This window comes from Lissotriton vulgaris, chromosome 1_1, assembly GCF_964263255.1.
Source record: "Lissotriton vulgaris chromosome 1_1, aLisVul1.2, whole genome shotgun sequence".
Taxonomy (NCBI): Eukaryota; Metazoa; Chordata; class Amphibia; order Caudata; family Salamandridae; genus Lissotriton; species Lissotriton vulgaris.
Window position 1 is genome coordinate 1,072,573,874 of NC_141685.1, and position 22,019 is coordinate 1,072,595,892.

The 22,019-nt window shown below is 43.1% G+C and overlaps 1 protein-coding gene across 1 annotated transcript in view; it reads right to left on the reverse strand.

The window, feature by feature from the left end:
* Window positions 1-404: 404 nt before the first annotated feature.
* BAIAP2L2 (BAR/IMD domain containing adaptor protein 2 like 2) overlaps window positions 405-22,019 on the reverse strand; it is a 179,030-nt gene continuing 157,415 nt past the window's right edge. The window contains exons 11-14 of the mRNA XM_086963230.1: window positions 15,752-15,820; window positions 15,369-15,540; window positions 3,240-3,271; window positions 405-2,402 (exon numbers count right to left, since the gene is read on the reverse strand). Of these exons, the coding sequence (XP_086819356.1) occupies window positions 2,327-2,402; window positions 3,240-3,271; window positions 15,369-15,540; window positions 15,752-15,820 (349 nt within the window). The 3' untranslated portion in view covers window positions 405-2,326. The remainder of the gene's footprint in view (window positions 2,403-3,239; window positions 3,272-15,368; window positions 15,541-15,751; window positions 15,821-22,019) is intronic.

The following is a 22,019-nucleotide window of genomic DNA, read 5'->3' on the forward strand; positions in this document are numbered from 1 at the left end:
AATACTTAACACCTGATCCCAAAATAGCTACTAAGTTTAACCTCACAAAAAATAACGAATTCCAAAACAGCTACTGAGTTACACCTCACAAAAAAGAGCCAGTCGCAAAAATGCTACAGAGATACAGCTCACACAAAAACAGCTAATCGCGAAACAACTACTGAGTTACGGCTCACACAAAACAATCTAATCACAGAAACACTGCTGAGTTTCAACTCAACTCACGTAAAACAGTTGCTAAGTTGCAGCTCAGAGTAGCTGATCACGACATAGCTACTGAGTTTCAGCTCTGTCCATATGCCTTTGGAATTACACCTAACAAAAAATGGTAACTGCTCAAGACAGCTGCTTCTTAACCTCTTCGCTGCTGATGACGAGCTCAGCTCGTCATCAGCTACGGTGGTCGTGTGCTGATAACGAGCTGAGCTCGTCATGTAATGCGGCTTTTTGAAAATTGCCGCACACAGCGGGAAAAGCCGCCACAGCGATGCGGTTAAAGTAGCAACAACATGTATGTACTTCAATTGTATTAACTTCTGTGCCTGCCATGTAATTCATGCATTTATCCATCACTTTATCCTCCCTTTTTATTTAGCATTCGCTATGTTACTGATGCTCACTTACTAGTTAATTTGCAAGGAATTATTCATGGGAGTCAGAAAAAACCTGCACTACTCCATGGCTCTCAGAGAACCACTATATCAACGTAGGATACAGGGGAACACAGATTTCTGTATGCTAGCAGCATCTTTGGTAGCCATGCTCCTGGGGATAGGAGCCCACCCAGGAAATGTACAGGGCTATTGGAATTGCTCTAGCGGCCCATGATGCCAGATGACCATGCATCAATGGGAAAATGCTAATGAAACCAGAGATATCGAATCCCCAGGTTAGGTGATGTCTACTGTGACAAAGACAAACTTTGACACAAATGGTAGTGCATTTTAGCTTATAAAGGAGAGGCAACAGTCTTCTATTCAGAGATCCTGACCAGCGGATGTGGTAAAGAAGTAGTTAAATTGCAATACTCCACAATCTGTTTTAATACGTTTGCTATGGTATTGCCTTGTAATGGCCACTTGTTTCCAGAGAAATAGAAAGCTGGAGGCAACAGAAAAGAAACAACTCATATTCATAACTGTGATTTTGCTCGGTTGGCACTATACTGGTTGATTTTGCTGATTACTGTAACACATGAAAAAGGGGTTGTAATTTACATTGTTAGCTTACTTTTTACATGGGGGTGCCTCTTTGTAGAAGGGGAGCCAGGACCCCTCATGTGAAGGGCTTAGTAGCTGAGGATTTTTTGATGCAGGTCTATAGGGCTGAGGGTGGGGCAGCCATGGACACATACAAAAACCTAAGCTAACGCTTTTCAAGATGGGGTATTGTGACCCTTCCGCACTACCATGTTCAGAGGAACAAACCTGAAGAAACATATACAAAGTGGAAATAGTCCAATGAAAAGTAGAAAAGGTTGCATTTGACTACAATCTAAGTGAAACTCCATATTGACAGCTCCAAATTTACCACCAAGCTTCTGCTAGACCACAGTGGCCAATATTAAGAGCTGGAGAAATATCCGTAGCCAGATCTTGGTGTTGAGAGTAGTTGAAGAAGCTATCCTTTAGAGGAAGGAAATCTTGAGTTGAAGTCTGAAAAGGGTCTTTGTATTCATTTCTAACAATTGGGTGGATCCTCGATGGCCCGGGATAAAAATCTGGTAAAGTGGAGAATTTGGGGTCCTGGATAGTGGAGAGTTTGTAGATAATGGTCAGCTCAGATCAGGACCTCGAAGAGATGCAAGTTCTGGATAATGGACTGTTAAGGATACTGGATGCAAACATTTTTATAATTATGGAGAGTTCCATAGCCTTACAAGTGGAGTGTTCTGGTTTTCTGGAAAATGAGGAGTTCTGCATTTTGGTTCCCAGACAGTTTAGAATTGTAGGGTGTGTAATCTTCAGGATTCTTGACAGCAGAGAGTTCTGGATGATGGACAGTTCGGCATCTTCAATGACAGAAAGTTTGACATTTTGCGAGTTCTAGATACTCTGCAGTCAGGCTCAATCTTCACCAGTGGAGAGTTTTGTATCATCGACAGTACAAAGTTCAGGGTAATGTACAGTTGGGAGTTCTGGATCCTGAATGTGAGAATTGTGGAGCGTGGAAACCTCTGGATCATGCACAGTGGTTAATTCTGGGAAAAAGGATGATGGGGTGTTATAGCTCCTGGATAGTAGAGAGTTCAGGTTCCTGGATAGAGGGGAACTTGCACAAATGCCCTCCTTCATGGTGCCCAGGAGAAGCACCCTGAGTCCGCCACTCACCGAATCAAAGGTGCAGAGCGGTCATTGGTCACTGTTGGGCGGAGTTTGACAGTGGCAAATGGGTTGGTGCCCCTGGAGGAGAAAAGAAGGATGGGAGATAAGAATCTTTGCGCTGAATAGAGGTGTCCTGCACTGACCTCCTCTCCCCATGTTCTCACATTTTATGAACCTCTCGTGGCAACGCCTCATCCTTGTCACTCTTGTCATCTCTCCCTCCTGGCCTAAATGCTACCTTATTCCTTATGACACTTATCAACTCCTTCAGGTCCCTATCTGCCATGTTTTGCAATAGGTCAGGCCTCCCTATCCTCTGGACATCATCCACACCTTCTTCTCCACAGCACATCACTACCTCATGCCCTCAAAAAACTATACCACCATGCCCATTGTACCACACCTACTTAGCCACTTTATCAGATATACTTATATCACATGGCAATAATATTGCATCCACGTTGACTTAAACACTAAGTTACATGGAGGCAAGTATATCTGGAGCTAATAATAATCTGTACCCTGCAATTAAGATGTAGGTTACACATAATCATATTGGTGTTTGCCCCGGGCTCTTATATATTCTTGACACAATCTACTCCCCTCATCCCTCCAGGCTCCAATGCCTCCTTTCAACCCACGTGGTTCTATGCCCAATATCCACATATTCTTTATGTCCGGCTGCCACTAATGCTTCCATGTTTCTCATGCACCCAGCCAGTTTCTCATGCCACCTGACTCCCCACCACTCATCCATCTTTGCTTAATCAATGTATGACCATTCAAACCTCAATGGGCCTCGCACAGTCTTGCCATATACCTTCTTCATGCTTCATTCCCCATCCTTACCCCTGTGCTCATTACACCATATCCTCCCACGCCAATCACAACCCATGACCTGTAGGACAACTGTACCTGGGGAAGAGCTCACGGGGGTGATCCGAAAACTGTAATGAAGAAAAGTAACAAGACGAGTTTAGGGAAAGAAATGTTATCAGACCTTGTTAGGTAAAACAAACAGTCGGATCACACCAAACGAGGGGCAGAAGATGCAAAAATTGGTCAGATATCATCAGGTGATGTGGTCTAAGCTTTAAATGTAATTTATTACAGTAGATGCTCAATAAAGGATATCTGAAGGGGAAAATGCTCAGATTAACCGTACACACCCGCTTATCGCAGATGTGGGTTAACTATGGTGAATGTATGATGTACTACTGACCAATTATGGCACTTGGATTGCTAGGCAATACGTGCAAGGTAAGCAAGCATCCTGCCACCAGAAGTCTGTGTTGATGCCACATGCAGAAAACAAATCTCCTGGCATGTGGCATCACATAGAGGCTAGAAATACTACAGATCACGGCATGCAGCCTCACCCAAACCAGTGCTCACTCTCTGTCCTGCACTGTTCCTCCTTTGCACTTCCTCGCTCACATTGTCTCCTCTTTCTGTCCCCCCCCCCAATGTTTCTCTAATACTTTTGAGGGATGTATGATGGCAGCCTGAACACCTAGTGGTTGACTCCCTCTCATTGTGTTCCCAGTTATCACCAGGGCCTTAAGATGATTTTTCTTTTTCCCAGGCATTTATCTGGTCTGTAAGTTAGAGAGGGGTTGGAGGCAAAATCTATCTCATCCCCTTTTTCTGTGATGTCAAGAGATGTGGAAGAGTGAAATTTAGAGCTGAAACATTTATTCAGTCCTGAAAGGCCCAGAATTGACCTGTTTGTTGTACCCATTAGAGTATTCAACTATTGCACACAGTCAATTCACTCAGAGACCTGGTACACAAGTCTTTAAGCCCAGGTGGCAAATTTGGACGGATTACATGAGCCCAGCGAGACGTTATACAGGATCTTTCAATATTCATGTCTGTCCCACTGAAATTGGGTGTTTAAATGCCCTAAGACTGAGCCCATTGCCTTAGGACTGATTATGAGTGAGCCGGGAACGTGTAGGTATTGTTTTTCACCCAGTAATTATCAATGCCATAAGGTGGGGAATTTATCTGGTGCAGTAAATATCCCTTATTTTCTCTGGGAAATTATGAATTACAAACCAAATCTGGTTATTTCAACACAAAATTGTATATGTGTTGGGATTTACTTATTGTATCTCACACAGCAAATTCTGACCTGCTGAACTTCAACCAGGGAATAAGTGTAGTACTTACTACAGTTCTCTGGATTCTGATACCTCTGCAAACGGGCTTACAAAGAGATTGTAATTTACTGGCCCACTCAATTTCAGTGCCTGAAAGTTTACTCTTGATCTACAGAGAAGACTGGGAGACTTCCTGCTACAGGTAGTAACTCTTTATCAGTATTTTTTTATTGTTAGACTTCTGGTTTCCTGTAACCTACAAAGAACTCCAGCAATTCTCATGCCTGGCCTTTCAGTGTGATGGTGTAAGTACATTGTGGGTTTATCAAACTATACTCCTAAATAAGGAACCTTTGTGTTCTTACAAGCTAATGTACGATTCCAGATGCATCCAATGCTGGGCCACGGGGGCTAGACCTAAATTTTCAAGATGACCACTTTCCATGTTTTAATTTTGCTGAGTTATATCTTATGTGGATATTCTAAACATCTGGCATGGATTTGGCCCTCTTAGACCTACGCTGGGAACACTTCTACTGTTGCATGCTTGTGCTCATTTTGTTGTTCACACTAAAGGTGTTCCTACCTTCGAAGTATAGAAATCTTCCTTAAACAGAGTAACAACCACCTTTCTCATTGATGGCATCATTTGTGTCATATCTATATTTTGAAACAATCACTGTGTCAGTACATTTTTGTCACTGAGTCCCCTATTTTCCATGATGTACTGTTTATTTGAGGTGTGTGGAGTATTGCTATGGGTGGGGACACTTTATTGCTCCCTTACAGTGCCCCCAAAGGAGCAAGGAACTCCACACTGAATCCTCTCTCTGCTCTGAATCTTATGTTTTATGAAAAATATTTTTATATACCACTGCAATCAATTTGTAACATTTATCTGAGTAGTGTACAGGGCTGTAATGTGGCTATGTATTAATGTTTTATGACCGAAATCTTGTCACAAAACATTAATACAGTACCAACTACTGGAAGGTAGGGATAAGGCATTCCCAAATAGAAAGGGATATCCAAGGGACCACCTTCCCCTTTGTGAATGTGAAAAAAAAAATTCAAGATTAGGCAGTGGTCCCAATGTCCACTGCCTACTATTAAAAAATGTTACTATTTTATTTATTTTTAACTCATCCTGTTTCCCTTTAGGAAAAACGGGCTGCATTTAAACAAAATTGAAAAAATTGCTCTATATACAAGCCCTTAAATGCACAGTGATGAAGCTAGCCCTTGTGCTACCCATTGCGGCCACAGCTTTTGCTGACAGGCAGCTGCATGAAAGAGCATGGGGGGGTTTGCTGGCTGTTTTTTGTGTTGCCTCCTGCGGCAGACGCATGAAAGTGCAGTAGTTTGGAGGCCGATGCCCCCAAAACTCGTGCCGCCTGTGGCAGACCGCTTCCCGGCCCCCTGCTACGCCGCTGCGATTCCTAGTGGGTCGTACTTTCCGACCTACCTTATTAATATTCATGAGGTAAGTCCAATTGCAACCCACTAGTTATCAGTATTTTGCATACTGACCTATTAGAACATTGGTCGGTTTCCATAATACCACATTAGTCGCTAAAATACTAGTAACAAATTGCAACCAGTATTTTCGACTAGTGCTACTACATCTGGACCTATATGTATGTAATTTTAAAGAATTTTGATGGGAAAAGCAAATGGTCTGGGTAAACTCCAGACCTAAAAAAGAGAAATAATGCTGGATAAAATGCTTGAATTAATCTCAGCTGCTGTTGCATAGTGAGAATGTTAATTAAGGACCAATGGTTGAGATTAATTTGCACAATCCACCCATCTCTTTTTTGTCGATCTAAGTTGCACCGTAAGTGTAACAGGTATGCCCAGATGTGAGTTTGGTGCTCATTGTGACACTGGACTCAAGCGGTACCACACTAATGTGGTCTAACTAGATTGGAACTGGCCTTGGTGTATTTGTGTTCCCATCTGCAGGAGACTTGGCGTGGCAGTTTGTAAGCAGGAGTGTACCTATGGGAGTTGGATAAGTTGTGATTTGCATATACCTACTGTCTGCCTGGAGTTGAACAGTGGGCAATGACAATATGAACCGGAATGTGGCCTTGACTGATTACCACTGCCTAGGATTAATTTAAGCGTTGCGCGCAACACTGTTTTGCTTTTCTAAGTTTCTTTTTTCATTGCCTTTTGCAGGCACTTGGTGCCTGTACACAAATTGCATGGGCCTTTGTTTTTTCATAAATGGCATTGCAGAGTCGCCTTGGAGATTGTGAATCAGTGGCCAGGCTTTCCTAGGTATTAGTTTATCATTTGTTTTTCACTTTGTGTGCCTCTAACATTGTCTTGGATAAGCCCATGAGTGCAGGCTCCTATTGTAAATACATGAAACCTTGCAGGTGACCCTAGCTATTCAATCAATGAAGCATCTAATAAGTCGCTAACACCCATAGAAGTTTCAACGACGCCCTGTGTTGCTGAAGTTGCTGATGGCTTTAGGAGAGTGGGTTTAGCCTTCCACAAAGGGAATTATACAGGGTCAGCCTGTAGGAATGTACAGCTGAATGGAATTCTCCACTAACGCATGGGTTATTGTCGTGGACTGGTGAATTAGTGGCTGTATTTCAGATGAGTTCAGTCAAGCTAACCTCCTGTATGAAGGTTAATCCTTTTTTTTCCTCAAACAGAGGTAAACTCTGCCTCCGTTCCTCACTGGTGTCCATCAGCCCAGGTCAGGAAGAACACCTGAAAGAGTCTAAAGAATAGAAGTCCATTGGTGGATGGTACCCTTTTTCAAAAATCTATCCTGTTGTGTCCTTCCTCGTCCAAACAGCTTGCTATGGTTATAGGTTTTCTGATGTTATCCCTAGAGTCTGAAACTTGCCGGGTCCTCAACCTGGCTCCAGTGATACCCGACAACCATACTGATGGTTTGCCAGATTTTCTGAATCAGATGACCAAATCTTCCTGTCTGGTGGTCAACAGAACATGATGCTTGTGGCCCATCGCAAGCATTCAAATCATTTCATCTAGTCAGAGTGCTACTGCCACAGGGGGCACTTCATTATAACAAGAGCAACCCAAAATATCCATTCGAACTTGGGGATTTGCGCGAAGCTTACAATATAGCTAACATGGAACTTATTTTATACACGTTTTGGATAATACAGCAAAATAACTATTGTATTTTGATACAGCGAAAAATGTACTTGCTTTTAAAGTTTCAATCACCAAATTAGATTTTCTTTCACTTTGTGGAACATAATTCAAAATGAAAATACGACCAGATGTGCATAGTGAGCCCCAAATGAATTACCATAACAAAACAATGCACATGCATCAAAGGATTTTGAGATCGCAAACGGTGCGAATCGCAAAAATCGTCCGTTTGCGATCGCAAAATCAGCTTTTGGAATGCATGAAGGGTGAAGGCCCTCGCAATTTGAGAATTCGCAAATATTTGCGAATTCTCAAATTGCGATTGCATTTAGGAATCGCATTTTGCGATTCCTTAAATGCAATGCTTGAAACTTCAAAACATTGTGATTTCGCAATTAGGGGGAGCAAATTACCATGAGGTTGAACCTCATGGTAATTTGCGAAAACGTTGAAAAATTCACTTTTGTGCATTTTTCAAATTTTCATGTTGTGCACACACATGCCCTTAGGGCATGTCTGTGCACAACATATGTGCACAGATTGATTTCAGGGGTGCAACAGGGTGTCCTTTGGACACCCCTGCACCCTTGAAATCGCATTCTCAATTTACGATTCGATAATTGCTAATCGCAAATTGAGAATGTCTTACCATTCATTCCTATGGGCCTCTAGGCTCATAGGAATGAATGGGGAGGTATTCCTTAATTGCGTCTCGCAATTTGCGAGTCGCAATTAAGGAATATTAAGAAATCTCAATTTATTTAGCGATTTCTTGATGCATTGCATTTTGCAATTCCTTAATTGCGATTCCTTATTTTTCGCAATTAAGGAATCGCAAAAAGCAATATTGATGCATGTGCCTGATGGTGTATTGGTTTTGCAAACAACCATAAAGTACAGTTTTTTGGACAATACATTAGCTCTATTGTGCAGTGACATAGTGCTATGAGTCAGCAATGGTTTATTTGCGGTATTGTCGATGCCATTTCGACCCTGTGGAAATTAAGATGGTCTCTTCGGGACAGAGGATAACTTGGGGGAACATACAGGGAAGAAATGGAAATTAGAACTGAAAGACTGCGGAAGAAGAGTAATTTACTGGTAATGGTATGTGAAAAGGGAAATTACATACTTGCCCCTCAGGAGAATACAAGAAGCAGAAACCAGTGGGAACAATGCTCATCCCTGAGAGTGAAACGTGCAACCGAGTGCACGCACCAGCAATAAAGTATACTTTCGGATCAATGCCTGAGAAATTATGATAAAGGGAAACAATATTCTATTAATAAGAGTGAATAGTCAAATATTGAACTCCTAATGTTGTCGGGAATGCAGCTTACCCATATTACCTGATCGGGAAAAGGGAACACCTGTATCTGTTAGCAAGCGCCTCCACAATGGGACTGCAGATAAAACGATGTGGCCACACTGGACTATCAGTATCATTCAAGGAGTTATCCAGTGAGAACGCCCACACAGGGCAAGTGTGCCTTATTACATTGAATGTGCTGCCTCCAAGGCAGGCGCAAGCTTGTGCTGCCCGTGGACAGAGCATTCCTGTGAACAACGCAGCGGCTGCTTTAAAGCCGCTCCATGTTTTCACAGTGCTGGTAGCAACCTGCCTGCAATTTTAAAAGGGTTTAGAGGTCCCCTTGTAGGTGGCTGCAGTCAGTGACTGCACCCACGTACAAGGGTATGTTGGGGGGGTCCATGGGAGCAGAGGGCTGCTCTCAGAAGGCGCACTGTCAGTGCACCTATTGTCAGCTTCTTTGCCTCTGCACCTGCATCTGTAATAAGGCCGGGTCACAGAGGCAAAAGTATTAGCTCATTTGCATGAGGCACCCCCCATGCAAGTGAGGGAACGCCCCCTGCAGATAGCGCTGGCCCTTTATGTGGGCCTGTGCTATTGCTATTACAGAAGAGGCCGCACAAGCGTCTGCAGCCCCTTCTGTAGTACCCAGGGCACTCAAAGCGGGTGCAAACACTTGTTGCTCCCCGGGAGCACTTTATGTAATATGACCCCTGGTTGTTTTTTCATTTTTAATTATGTTCTACAAAGTGAAATAAATACTAATGTGGTGTCTGAAACTTTAAAAAATTACATTCTTTTTTTGCTGTACCAAAAAAAAACACTACAGTTACTTTGCTATATCCAAAACGTGTATACAATGTGCTCCATGTGAGCAATTTTATAAGCTTTGTCACAAGTGGAGCATAAAGCACAAGAGTTTCACAATTCAGAAGACTTTTCAATGCTTTTAAACCAGTCATTCCAAAAAAACGTTCTAGTATTTAGAGAGCTCAGTGGCGCTTTCCAGAATAACATGCTATCTTGAAGACTTGATCCAAGACCTCATGGCGTAGATTTACCTGAAATTAAATGTTTGAAACTATTTTGAAGACCATTCTTTCTTTTTTGCATCCATTAAATATGTCAAGCATCCACTTGAATGTATTCTAGTACATTACTTTATTGTAATGCAACTTATATTCTAATTTATTATTGCCTTTTAGATGTCCTTATTTACTTGTTTATTTTTGTGGTTTCCTTGTCTAGAAATTATATCTATCTATCTATATATATATATATATATATATATATATATATTTATATATTTATATATATATGTGTGTGCTTATATGTGTACACATATATACATTTTAGCTAATTTTCGCATCCTGTTATTTTATCCAGGCCTTGAGCTCGGTCACTGACGTAACGAAAAGTGAGGGGGCCTCCCTGCACGGTACTCAATCAGGAGCTCTCCGGTCGGAGTGTAGTGCCGAGTGGGCCCGTTGGAGCTAGGGGCCCCCGCACCGCGTGGGCTGCGGGGGCCTGTGTTACGCCCCTGAGCTCGGTCAACTCCTATGACCGTGAGCTAAGGTGATCTCCGGAAGTAGTGGTTTATGTTAGTGGTGGGTGATGGCTCAGATGGATTTTCAGTTTGATAAGCTTCTTCAATTTTATCACTCTTTAAAGAGAAATCATTACAGTCTATGTGTCCGAATTGTCTAACTGCTCTGTTTTTCTCTTTTGTTTCTGTTTCTCTCTGTGTTATTCTCTTTTTCTTTCCCCTTCAATGTTTTTCTCACGTATGTTTATCTTGCTTTCTGATACTTTCTCATCATCCTTTTGTTTTTGGTCCATTTCTGGGAACAGTTTCCCCTGTCTCCCCCTTTATTTCTGTCTCCATTTCTGTTGCGTCTTCTTTCCCCCCTCTTTTTCTCCTCATCCATATTTGTCCCTGCCTTTATTCTCTCCTCTTTCTATATTTCTCTAACTTGTTTGCTCTCCCATGTTTCTCTGTTGTTGTATTTTACCCTGAAGTCCAACCATTTCTTCACTTTTCTATTTCATGCACTATCGTAGCACGCCACTCTCCGCCACCATCACTATATGACACCAAGAAGATGCCAAGGCCTTACTGCACTGCTGGATCTCAAGGCACATTCTTTCAGACTAGAGGTCCCCAATATCCTTTCTCAGGGGATGTTTCTTGAATTGGACACCTGCAGCAACTATTTCACCTGACGGAAACAGTATCCACATTGCTGGTGCCACCACATCTAGTTTTCTTTAAACCCTATCTGCACCGTTACCTGTTTTTAACAGTCTCCGCACAAATTATGCTTGCCTCTCATTACAGGCTTTTCTTTCATTACTAACTCTTATTGCTTTATGTTTAAATCAATCATGCGCCAATATTTGTGTTTTTTCCAATACGTAGTTTGGCATTTTAAATACTGTGCTGTGAAACTCATCTAAAACATCCCCTCGCTTTCCCTGTGCCCTCTTCCTCTGCAGATCTGTATTAATCCTCATCCCTGCTCCCATTTCCTTCTTTGCATCACTGTGACCAAATTTTTTAAGTGTGACCTTGTCAATTCGAAGGGTGATGCCATTGCTAACACCTCTGCCCAGCCTCTCCATCGTGTCTTCTGTCTAATTTACCCTGTCTTATTTTCTTGCCTTCCTGTTGTACCCTACCTCTTGTCTCACCCATGCCTTTGTGTGAGAAATAGTGCAGTTGAATCCCACTACTTTCACCAATTTACCTTTGATTTTTAAAGCAAAAGTAACTACCCAAATCATGAATGCTTCTTCTTTGCCTTTTCCTGAAATATTTAGGTCCATCCGTGCTTCACTGTTGTACATGTTCCCTGTTTCCTTAATTATCTACATGACCAAGGTACATGACCAGCACAGATGGTTACCGCCCTTTTTGTATTTTTCTGTAATTACATTTTTGTCTGTGTTAGGGGTGAGGATGGCACCCATAATGGTGCCAAATCCATGTTGAGCTTGGAGAGAGATGATTTCAAGCCCTTTAAATTATTATCCCCAGGTAGGCTAAGACTTTGTGGAGCCTGACATCTCCAGTGAGCGGGCTAGCAGAGCTGCACACTTGGTCTGTCCACCTGTCAACAGAAGGAGCTGCCATTCTGGAGCCACCAGAACTCAGGTTGGGATGTCATGGCAGAGAGAAGAATGGTAAAGGGACCCTGCGGGAGAGAGGAGAGAGACAGTGAGATGGTTCCTCGAGGAGAGAGGATGGAGATGGGATGTGAATGTGAATGATCCTATAAGAGAGACAAGAGAGACTGTTTAGGGTGGATCCTGTAAGAGGGAGAGAAATTGAATGAGAGATGGATACTGGAGGGAGGCACAAGACAGCATGTTGTATACAACCGATTAAATATACATGGCATGTGCAAGACATGCTTCATTTATTGAATATGGTAAAACCATTGAAACAGTTTTTTTAAAAAAGAAAGAAATTAAACAGGGTCTGGCATGAGAGAGGAGGTACATGGAATAAGAGCATTTTGGTAAGGAAGAGATTGGTGAGATGAGCGGGATCCAATGGAATAGGTGAGAGTTACATGAGGAGTAGGGCCCAGCAGGAGAGAAGACGAAAGTGACAGGACAAAAGTGGTTGGGTGGAGGGAGTACAGACACACAGTGAGCACTGGAGCAAAATAAGTCATGCAAGGTTAGGCCATGCACATGTTCAGTGTGACGTGGATACATTTCAGGGACCCCAGTAAAAATGTCTTAGATTTCAGGTATTCATCCTTTCTCCATTTGCTCTTTCATTACAGGTGGTTGTAGGTATTGTGGGGCCTCTGGGACGAGTTAACTAAGCATTTGTAAGTTCTGCCCAGTTAGGACGTGGTACACTCAGGACTCCTACTGTGGGTGGATATATGTGTGTATATGTAAGATGTTCAGGGGTGTTTGGATGCTCGAGTGGGGTCCTTGTGAATGAGTGTATATGCATGTAAGTGGGGACTTAATTCTCAGATTTCATGCAGTGATATTAAAGGAGTGTTCATCTATAGCTGAAATATTATGCGCTTCTTTGACTGTGAATCGTGGTACTGGTTTCAAGGTCAGGACTGTGAATCGCTCTTCAAAAGTAGGGTGACCAGGCATATTGGAGTAGAAGGGATAGACCTGTTTTATTCCATCATTGGTCCCAGCAGTTTTCACTGAATTAAGCACATGCCCCTGATTTTAGAGAACATCGACTAAACACAGAGAAAGGGAAGCTTTTTTTGTGTTCCAATGAAGGTTTAGTTGCCAGCCATTCAGGAAATTAATGTAATTAACACAGAATATACTTGCTGTAAAAGTTACATTTAATTTATTCCTTTTAGTGTCTCGTTGTCTGTGTTTTTTGTGTTGGTGAGCATTGTCTTTTAAGCTATTCTTTGATATGAAATTATTGTCCTACCTGCTGGGTTTGTGAAATGTCTGGGTTTTGGTTATCTGGTCCCCCTCATCACAAAGAGTCTCCGTTTCTGACACCCTTATGTCACATGTTGGTAAATCTCCTCAATTCTCGTATGTTGTACCCATTGATGATCATACCTCCCTATGGCCAGGAGATCACCACCCAAAGCCTCTTCCTGTTGCATATTCCAGGCACATCTTCTTTTTCCTTTTGATAAATCTTGTGTGCACTATATGGCCAATATCGCCTACCACATGAATGCCGATGATACCCAGATCTATATCAAAATCTCTTCGGAGGAGGAGATCTATTCCCTGAATGAGGCTCTGAAGTTCACTGTTCAATTGCTCACCTCCAACAAGCTCAAACTAAATTAACAAAAAACGGAATTCCTTCTAATCTCCCCACCCAAAATCAACCCTGACATTCACGAATGGACTAAGTTGATCACAGCTCTAAACTGCCCACCGACCACAGTGGACTCTGCCAAATCCCTCGGAATAACCCTGGACTGCAGCTTGAATATGGGTTACCACATCAACTCGAAGGCTAAAACCGCCAGGTTTCACCTGAACTATCTAATAAAACTAAAAGCATTCCTTGACACTCCAGACCTAAAAATGGCAGTCCAGGCACTAGTTATCCCCAGACTTGAATATGGATGCTTTACCCTCTCTGGCCTACCCAAGATCTCCACAGCCACCCTACAAGCTTGCCTCAACGCCGCTGCCAGACTCCTGACAGGTTCAAAAAAATTCGACCACATCTCACTGCATCTGAAAGCTCTGAACTGGCTTCCTCTTGAAGCCAGAATCCAAATCAAACTGGCATGTACCACTCACAAGGCTCTACACACGAAATCCCCTGTATTGCTCGCCCAAAAACTTTTGGTGTCTGGGGGAGCCAGAAACTCCCTGTCCTCCAGAGACCTCTTGCTCCAGCCACCCTGTTTCAAAAGAAGAAAACCTATAGTCGTGCTTTTTCTGGGGCCGCACCAAGAATTTGGAACTCACTCCCGCCCGTCATCAGAAGTATTCCATCTCTGGCACGTTTTAAAAAGGAAGCCATAACCTTCCCAATGGGCAATTTCCTCTCATAATTCTTGCATTGCACACACTGTTCAGCGACCTTGTTTTTATTCTGTTACTACTACACCTTGGTCTGACTGGCTGCTATCCACCTTGCACCTCCCAATCCTTCGCACTTGTAATCATAGTGCTTCTCTACATTTCGACTTGAACATTTTTGCACTTGGTTTGATCCCAAATGTTCCACCCCCTACCTACGTCTTATTTGTATACAACTTGTTATCCCTGTAAAGTGTTCTGATACCCTAACGGGTCATGTTCACACTCTATAAAACACAAATAAAATAAATAAATAAATACGGCCCCAAAGGATCTTAGTGCATGATGTAGTTAGTCATAAGCAGCTGAGGTACTCTTCTAGACAGATTATATTTAAGGGGAAAATTATTGCGAAATTGACAAGCCTTAGCAAACGCAAGTACTGCCTTGTTTGCTCCACCCAAAATAATTGTGTACAAACCATGGAACCCTTGCTCTGTAAATGTGAAGTTTTGTGTGTGATTTCCTTGTTGTCTCACTTGCTATTGTATGCTCAAATATTTCCTAATTTTTCAGTTCTCCAAAGTAGTATGGCTAGAAAGAATTGGAAAAAGATGTATCCAGCTACATCAATCTGTATGTGTGTGTGTGTTTATATATTAATGTGTGTGTGTATGTGTGTATTTGTATACATAAATAATATAGTCTACACTAATATAGCCAATATATTCCAGTCTCATTGGCTCAACCACAAACCTTACTAATCTGCTTTGAGACTTAAGATCAAAATGTGGTGTCAGCAGCTAAGGTTTGGTGGCTGTACAGCTGTGAATGTTTGAGAAATCTGTGGGCTCCGGCTTACATATTGTCAGGATGAACTTGCTATGCACAAGGCCAATGTACAAATGCCTTGCGTGGAGAGGGGGCTCAAATTAGCGGTCCATAGAGAACTCAGGTGAAAAGAGAGACCCCTTGGATACGGCTTACCTTTCCATGGGAGGTGGTGCTTGCCACGCTGCTACGCCGGCTGTTGTCCTTGGAGGCTGGCGTGGACCGAGAGGTCATGGCGTCAGAAGTGACCTGGTAGTCTGCCACTGGGAGATCACTGGAGTTGTCCAGGAGTGTCCCTACGCTTTGGGCGCCACGCAGAGGGAAGGACCTGCAGAGAGAGAGGAAATAGGCATGCTCAGATCCATGGTCAGTGCTGACTGAGGGGGCAGCAGAACTGAATGAGGGTGAGGAGGGCCTATAAAATAAGAACAAGGGTATTTGAGAGAGGTGAGAGGCTAAAAAAGGAAAGTGGGGAGTGGACAAAAGAAGTTATATATGGAACGGACGAGGGAGCGACCTAAAAGAAAAGTCAATTTTACCTTGGATGTAGCTCCTCATCTCGTTCGTCTTCCAGAAATTTCACGTATGCCTCTGGGAACCACCCAGTCCTGCATTAGAGACACACACAGATGCTGTCACACCCAGTTCCAGCTGGCCCCGTGCCCCAACGCTCGAGAATCTCACCCCAACTCCCCAAAGTAATGAGCGCAACCCCACTTTAAGAAAATTTGATAAAACATAATTCTGCTAAATGTAACCAAGTCATAGAAACTGGGGCGTTGTAACTGTACTAGACTGCACTCTCTGGCACATTTGACCCTGTGGTCGCAAGGCCTCTAAAAATAATTCAGAAGCATGTAGATTTTTTGCCTTTTGACAAGAGGCATGACATCAGCATGATATAGAATGTGGGCACGTTTCGGATTGTGGATTTATTACTTCTGAGCTCGGGGAGAGGGGGGGGGTGGCATTATTTATAAGCAGAGATACCACTACGCAAACTATAAAACTATAAACTGTCTATATAAATGATGGCGCCTCCCCGTTCTCCTCTCCTTTTCCCGCAATAACTACACTCCATGCTGTTACTTGAAGAGTAAAAGGTCATTTTTATTAGGACATGGTTGTAACATTTAACATTATTAACCAAAACATCAATACAAATATAACACTTTCCATCATCATCCACTTCATTCACCTCATCCATCCTCAAACCATCACACCTGTTGCACTCCTAACCTTCTACTGTGCAACCTCCTCCATCTCCCCATTCTCTACTTCACTTTTTCTCCAACATCCTCTCTTGAATTTCCTGCCATCGCTCTTTTGCACCCCGCACCCGCTCTCAGTCACCTGTCTTCCCCCCCCCCCCCCGAGGGTTGGATGCACCTGTATGTGACTCACCACCCCTCCAAAGTACTGCCAACCCAAAAAGACCTGCATGCTGTCCTAAACTGGCACACTAACTTCACTAGCACCGCTGCCCTTATGACTTGTTAATAACTTCACTTAACCCTCCTTGGTAGTTTCAGGTGAAGGAAGAGGCTGAAACCTCCCCTCCTGCACCTTAATAACCCATCCTAATCCCTCCATTTGCCCAACCCCTTGACCCCCTCTCACCATATCCTTCCGTCTCATCGTGCGCAGATCCCTGGGGGAAGACTGGTCTACGACCCCACTTCCCCCGGGGGCCGACGTTCTTGTGACATGTGCCGGTCTAGTAACTCGTGCTAGCATGGCGTCACCATGTGGCCAGAGAGTGGACTGCTCCATTAAGCATGTGTATATTACATGATATATTTAAATGTCTAATAAGGAATGCAGGGAGAACTGTGCTTAAGTTGTGAATTAATTTGTAGAGCTGTGTTGTATCCCAACCATTAAGAGCGACAAGTTCATTGCCTACAGGGGCAGCAGAAACTGGCAGCACTAGATACAGAGACTAGCTGCAGAGGGGACGCCCTAGGGGAAAATATTTAAAGGCACTGTCCCATATCTTATGCAACGCTGAGAGCGTCATTCAAACCTTCAATTCTCCATGCAGCCATCAGGGATGAGAACCAGACTCTACAGCAGCAGTACTTCGAGTTTACTCCTGGAATTGTGGCTACTTTACAGGAATCATGGATTTTAGTGAATGATTTAGAGTTTGTACAAAAAAGGGGAGGTCAAAATTTGCTGTTACTCAGACCATATTAAGAGAACAGTTAACTGCCTAAGATCTAGAATGAACGCCAAAGCTGCAGTTATGACTGAGAAAATCCTTATCTGGTGTCACCTAGGATGCATCACAAGCTGTCTTGTCCATAAAGATCTATTATGGGCTTACTAAGAACTTCCATTGGACTAGCAGCCTGGTCATTGCTTACCATTGGTTGACTTTATTGTCATTCACATTTACTTGCTTCTTAGTGGCTTTTTTGTTTGTCTAGTGTTTATCCCTCCCCAGGAGCATATCCTCTGTACCATCCCTTTGATTAGCTGACTTGTATTCTTCCACTGCCCACTTTTAGGGAACAACCTTTTTCTTTTTTGATAAGCATGCCATGAGTTTTTGTGCTCTTATTCTTGTGTGCCTTTCCCCTGCCAAATACTCGCCCACACAGCACTGCTCGATCTCTGTTGTGTGCTTCTTTCCCCACCTCCATGCTCCTGGTCACTCTCTCCTTCATGTGCTCCTCCCCCGGGTGTCCTGTGTTCCTCTCTCTCTCATGTGCTTTATTTCCTATCCTCCCCTCGTCAGCTCAGCTTTATTTATTTTTTAATTTCCCTGCCCCCCCCACTGACTCCCCCGTTGCTTCCTCCACACCCTCTCCATACCTCTGACGATCCTTTTTAAAAAACATGTTTTACATCTTTTGGGAGGGACAGCCCTTCTGCTTTATAAAATAGCATTTCTGCACTACTTCGATTTTGATTATTTATTTCTGATCCATCTTTGACTGGTAAATTAAAAAAATTGTACTTACATCCTTTCATAGGCAGAATCATGCATGGTTACTCATGTTAACGCTTGTATGATAGTGAAGTGTAACAAGGGGACCCGAATAAGTAGCTTTGGACCTCGGGTGATTACTTATTTTAATGAACAAAGGTCCTTAGCATAACATTAGATAGTAAAAGTATTCCAACATAGACTTAAATAAGAACTATGGGTAGTCTTCCAATGCCCAGCCGGGCAGAGGAACATTTATATTAGTCCTACTCCACTCATCAAAACAACCGTCCGTGGTGACGATATAATAGACGACAAAACCTGGTAGGTTTCTCAGACACATCAGCCGACTCATCAGATAGTTCCGACCCCGGGGAAGGTAGCAGCCCTGCTAGACGGGGCGGCGCACATCAGAATACTTTTTTATCCAGGGGCCAAAAAGAAACACCCCAACGAGGCAGAGTGAACAAAGTCCAACGGTGGTACAATCCACCAGGGGAACGAAAGACCTGAAACAACTTCTACCAATGGTAAGGCCAGGGCACCCCGAATTGCAGCACATAGATGCTATCCCCATTTTCAATCTCTCCGCTCACTCATTGGCCGAAGACGAACTATCGCTCCTCAAAAAAGGACTTTCTTTTGTCCCTACAGTCCCAACCAATTTTATGGAACTGCAAACTGAACTACTCAGATTCTTTAGGCGTATTCGCCTTCAAGCCTTTTTTCAGTTGCATCCCACACCTGCCTATACTGCCAATACACCTTTTCGGCCTCCATCAACTTTCTCACCATCTGCAGGAATGAGACCCGCGGAAATCCTTACGTTTGAAAAAATGGTCCTCAAGGACCTATCTTCTTTAGAGAACAACAAAAGGTTCATTCCCTTTAATTTCACACTAAAAGAAAAACAAGCTGTCAATTACCTTAAATCTAATGATACGCTTGTAATCAAAAGTGCTGATAAGGGTGGAGGGATAGCGCTCCAAGATAAAATGGTATATACGGCAGAAATCCAATGCCAACTCGATAACAAAGACCACTACTTGAGGTTGGCAGCAAATACCACAAAAGAGATACAGGGTTTGATCTTGAAGATAACCACAGAGGGTCTTCATGCTGACTTCCTCTCCAAAAAATAATTCCACTATCTAAACGTAAAAACACCAAGTACTCCTGTAATATATGCACTCCCAGAATTCCACAAAAATATAACCAATCCTCCAGGACGCCCAATTGTTTCTGCTTGTGGCTCTATTTTGGAACCACTTGGTTCATATGTGGATTTCTTTATCAAAGAATTTGTTCCAGTCACCAAATGCTATGTGAGAGACTCAATGTCAATGATAAACTTGATTGAGCACCACCCTTACGATCCCATGTCAGAGAATTTATTTACCATGGACGTTGAGTCATTGTACACTAACATACCACAAGCAGCTGCCCTATTAGTGATACAAAAAATAATGGACTCACGCCCACATGCAGTGCCCAGTACTTTCATTTTACAACTCCTACACTGTGCCTCACTCGCAATTTCTTCACTTTTGACAGTCTATTCTATCAACAAATCAAGGGCACCTCTATGGGGCTATTTTTGCTCCCAACCTAACGGTACTTCTCATGGATCAATTGGAAACCAGTGTCATCTTGAATCCAACAAATCCTTTTTTGTAATGTATTGTGTTTTGGCGTAGATACATCGACGATATCTTCATTATTTGGAGACAAGACGTCGATGTTCTATGCCAATTTTTACATTGGATGAACAATAATTGTTCTGGGCTGTCCTTCACAATCACTACTGACAATGACTCTATCGCATTTCTGGATCTCACGATCTTTCATTCTGATGGCGAGCTTTTAACACGCCTCTATCGCAAACCTACCGAGCGCAACACCCTTCTCAACTACACCAGCAACCACCATAGGGCCCTAAGGGACTCCCTGCCCTATTCACAATTCCTTAGAATCAGGAGAAATTGTTCATGTAAGGAAGACTATTTAAGGGAAGCAAAAGTTCTTGCCACAAAACTAAAGGACAGAGGTTACCCCAAAAGAATCGTGAAAAATGCCTCTAAACGAGTTTGGTACAGCCCGAGAGAAGTCCTACTCACTCCAAAACGAAAAAAAGAGTTGCAAAGAATAGCATGTGTCACAACCTTCTCCCCTGTGTCCAATACAGTGAGGAAAATGACACTGCGCCACTGGCCCATTGTTAATGCGGGCAATGTGTACATTGACAAACCACTTTTTGCATTCAAAAAGAGTAGAAATTTGAAAGACCATCTGGTAAGAGCAGCGTTACCCATCACCCCCAATGCTACAACTCTTGATGCAGTGTGGGGCCTGTCCCCCATCACTGGTCAATGTGGAGGCTGTAATGTGTGCATGTATACAATTGAAGGCAAAAGCTTTACGTTTAATAACACCACCGTAAGTTGTCAATCATTTTCAAACTGTAACACATCTAATGTGATTTATCTCATTCATTGTCCATGCCAGAAGGTATATATCGGAAAAACAATGCAAAAAGTTAAATCCAGGATCTGTCAACACAGAAGCTGCATCAGAAGTAAGACACCGAATGCACCCCTTGTTGACCACTTTTCTGATGCAAACCACAGCGAGGACGATATACGCTGGACAGTACTTAAAGTCTTGAAACTACCTCAAAGGGGTGGCAATATGGCCCAATTGCTCAACAAAGAGGAACTAAAGTCTATCATCCTGTTCGATTCGATAAGAAATGGACTTAACAGGACTGAGGATTGGACAAATTTGCTTTAAGCCCCCTCCTCAAGAACTGCACTGAGTGTCCAATGGCTATGCAAGTAGCTAACTGGTTCCATTGGAAAATGCAAACCCAAACTTTTCCACTCTGTTTTGGGTCCACTGTTTTCTTGTCGACAAACTGTAAAAAACATGAAATTAATTTGGAAGATAATTGTGTGCTGTACATGTGGTTCACAAAATATGCTGCTTCACTTAGGCACTACTGCACTTAGGACGCAATTATTTAATTTTAAAAAGCACAATTATTTCATTTTAAAAGCATTTGCCAATGTGCATGATATCCTCTTCACCACTTCAAGATGTCTGCCACCTGGACGCGATATTCCCCTTTCCAAGATGGCCCCCACAGTTGGTACAGAAGCCTGTCCCTGAGTCCTTTGTTTACCTTTACAGCAAACGACTGCTGCGGCTGCCCTACTTAAGCGGCACACATTGGTCTACTATGGTTCCAGCTATCATGCGATAAGATCCGACGCCTCGAGACTCTTCTTGAGGTAATCCCAGAATGGTGAACCCGCTCGCTTACCATGAGCATTATCCGAATTACCAGCATCCTAATAATACCCCTTTCCCGCTCCCGCAGCTCCCCGGAGTCAACAGCCATTGTAGCTGTCCCTACGCCCAGCTATCAGCTCAAACAACGTGTCCGTTTGGCTATTTAGAACTTGGTCGTATCAGGAGACTCCACTCAAGGTAAGCCCACATCAGTGACCCCGACTGCCAGCGCTATCGAGCTTTACACGAAATACGGGTTTTTTAATTAATACACCCCTTCCTGTTTCAGCAGCTCCTTGGAATTTAAAGCCCATTTCGCTGTGCAAACGCTGAAGCATCGCCTTGACTACGTGACCGGCCGGGCACCTAGAACCTTATTGTGCACTTCAAGACCATGATTTACCAACCTAACCCTCAGGTAATATGGCCCACCCCCGAAGTCACACTTGTTGAATCCCAATTCAGTACCCCTCCTGGTCATCACCCTTTCCCTCCTTATTCCCCCAGGTGTTCTGAAAACAATCACGGTTGGCACATCCCAGACGGGGCTACACAACGAGCCCTCTCCAAAAGGTCAGCCC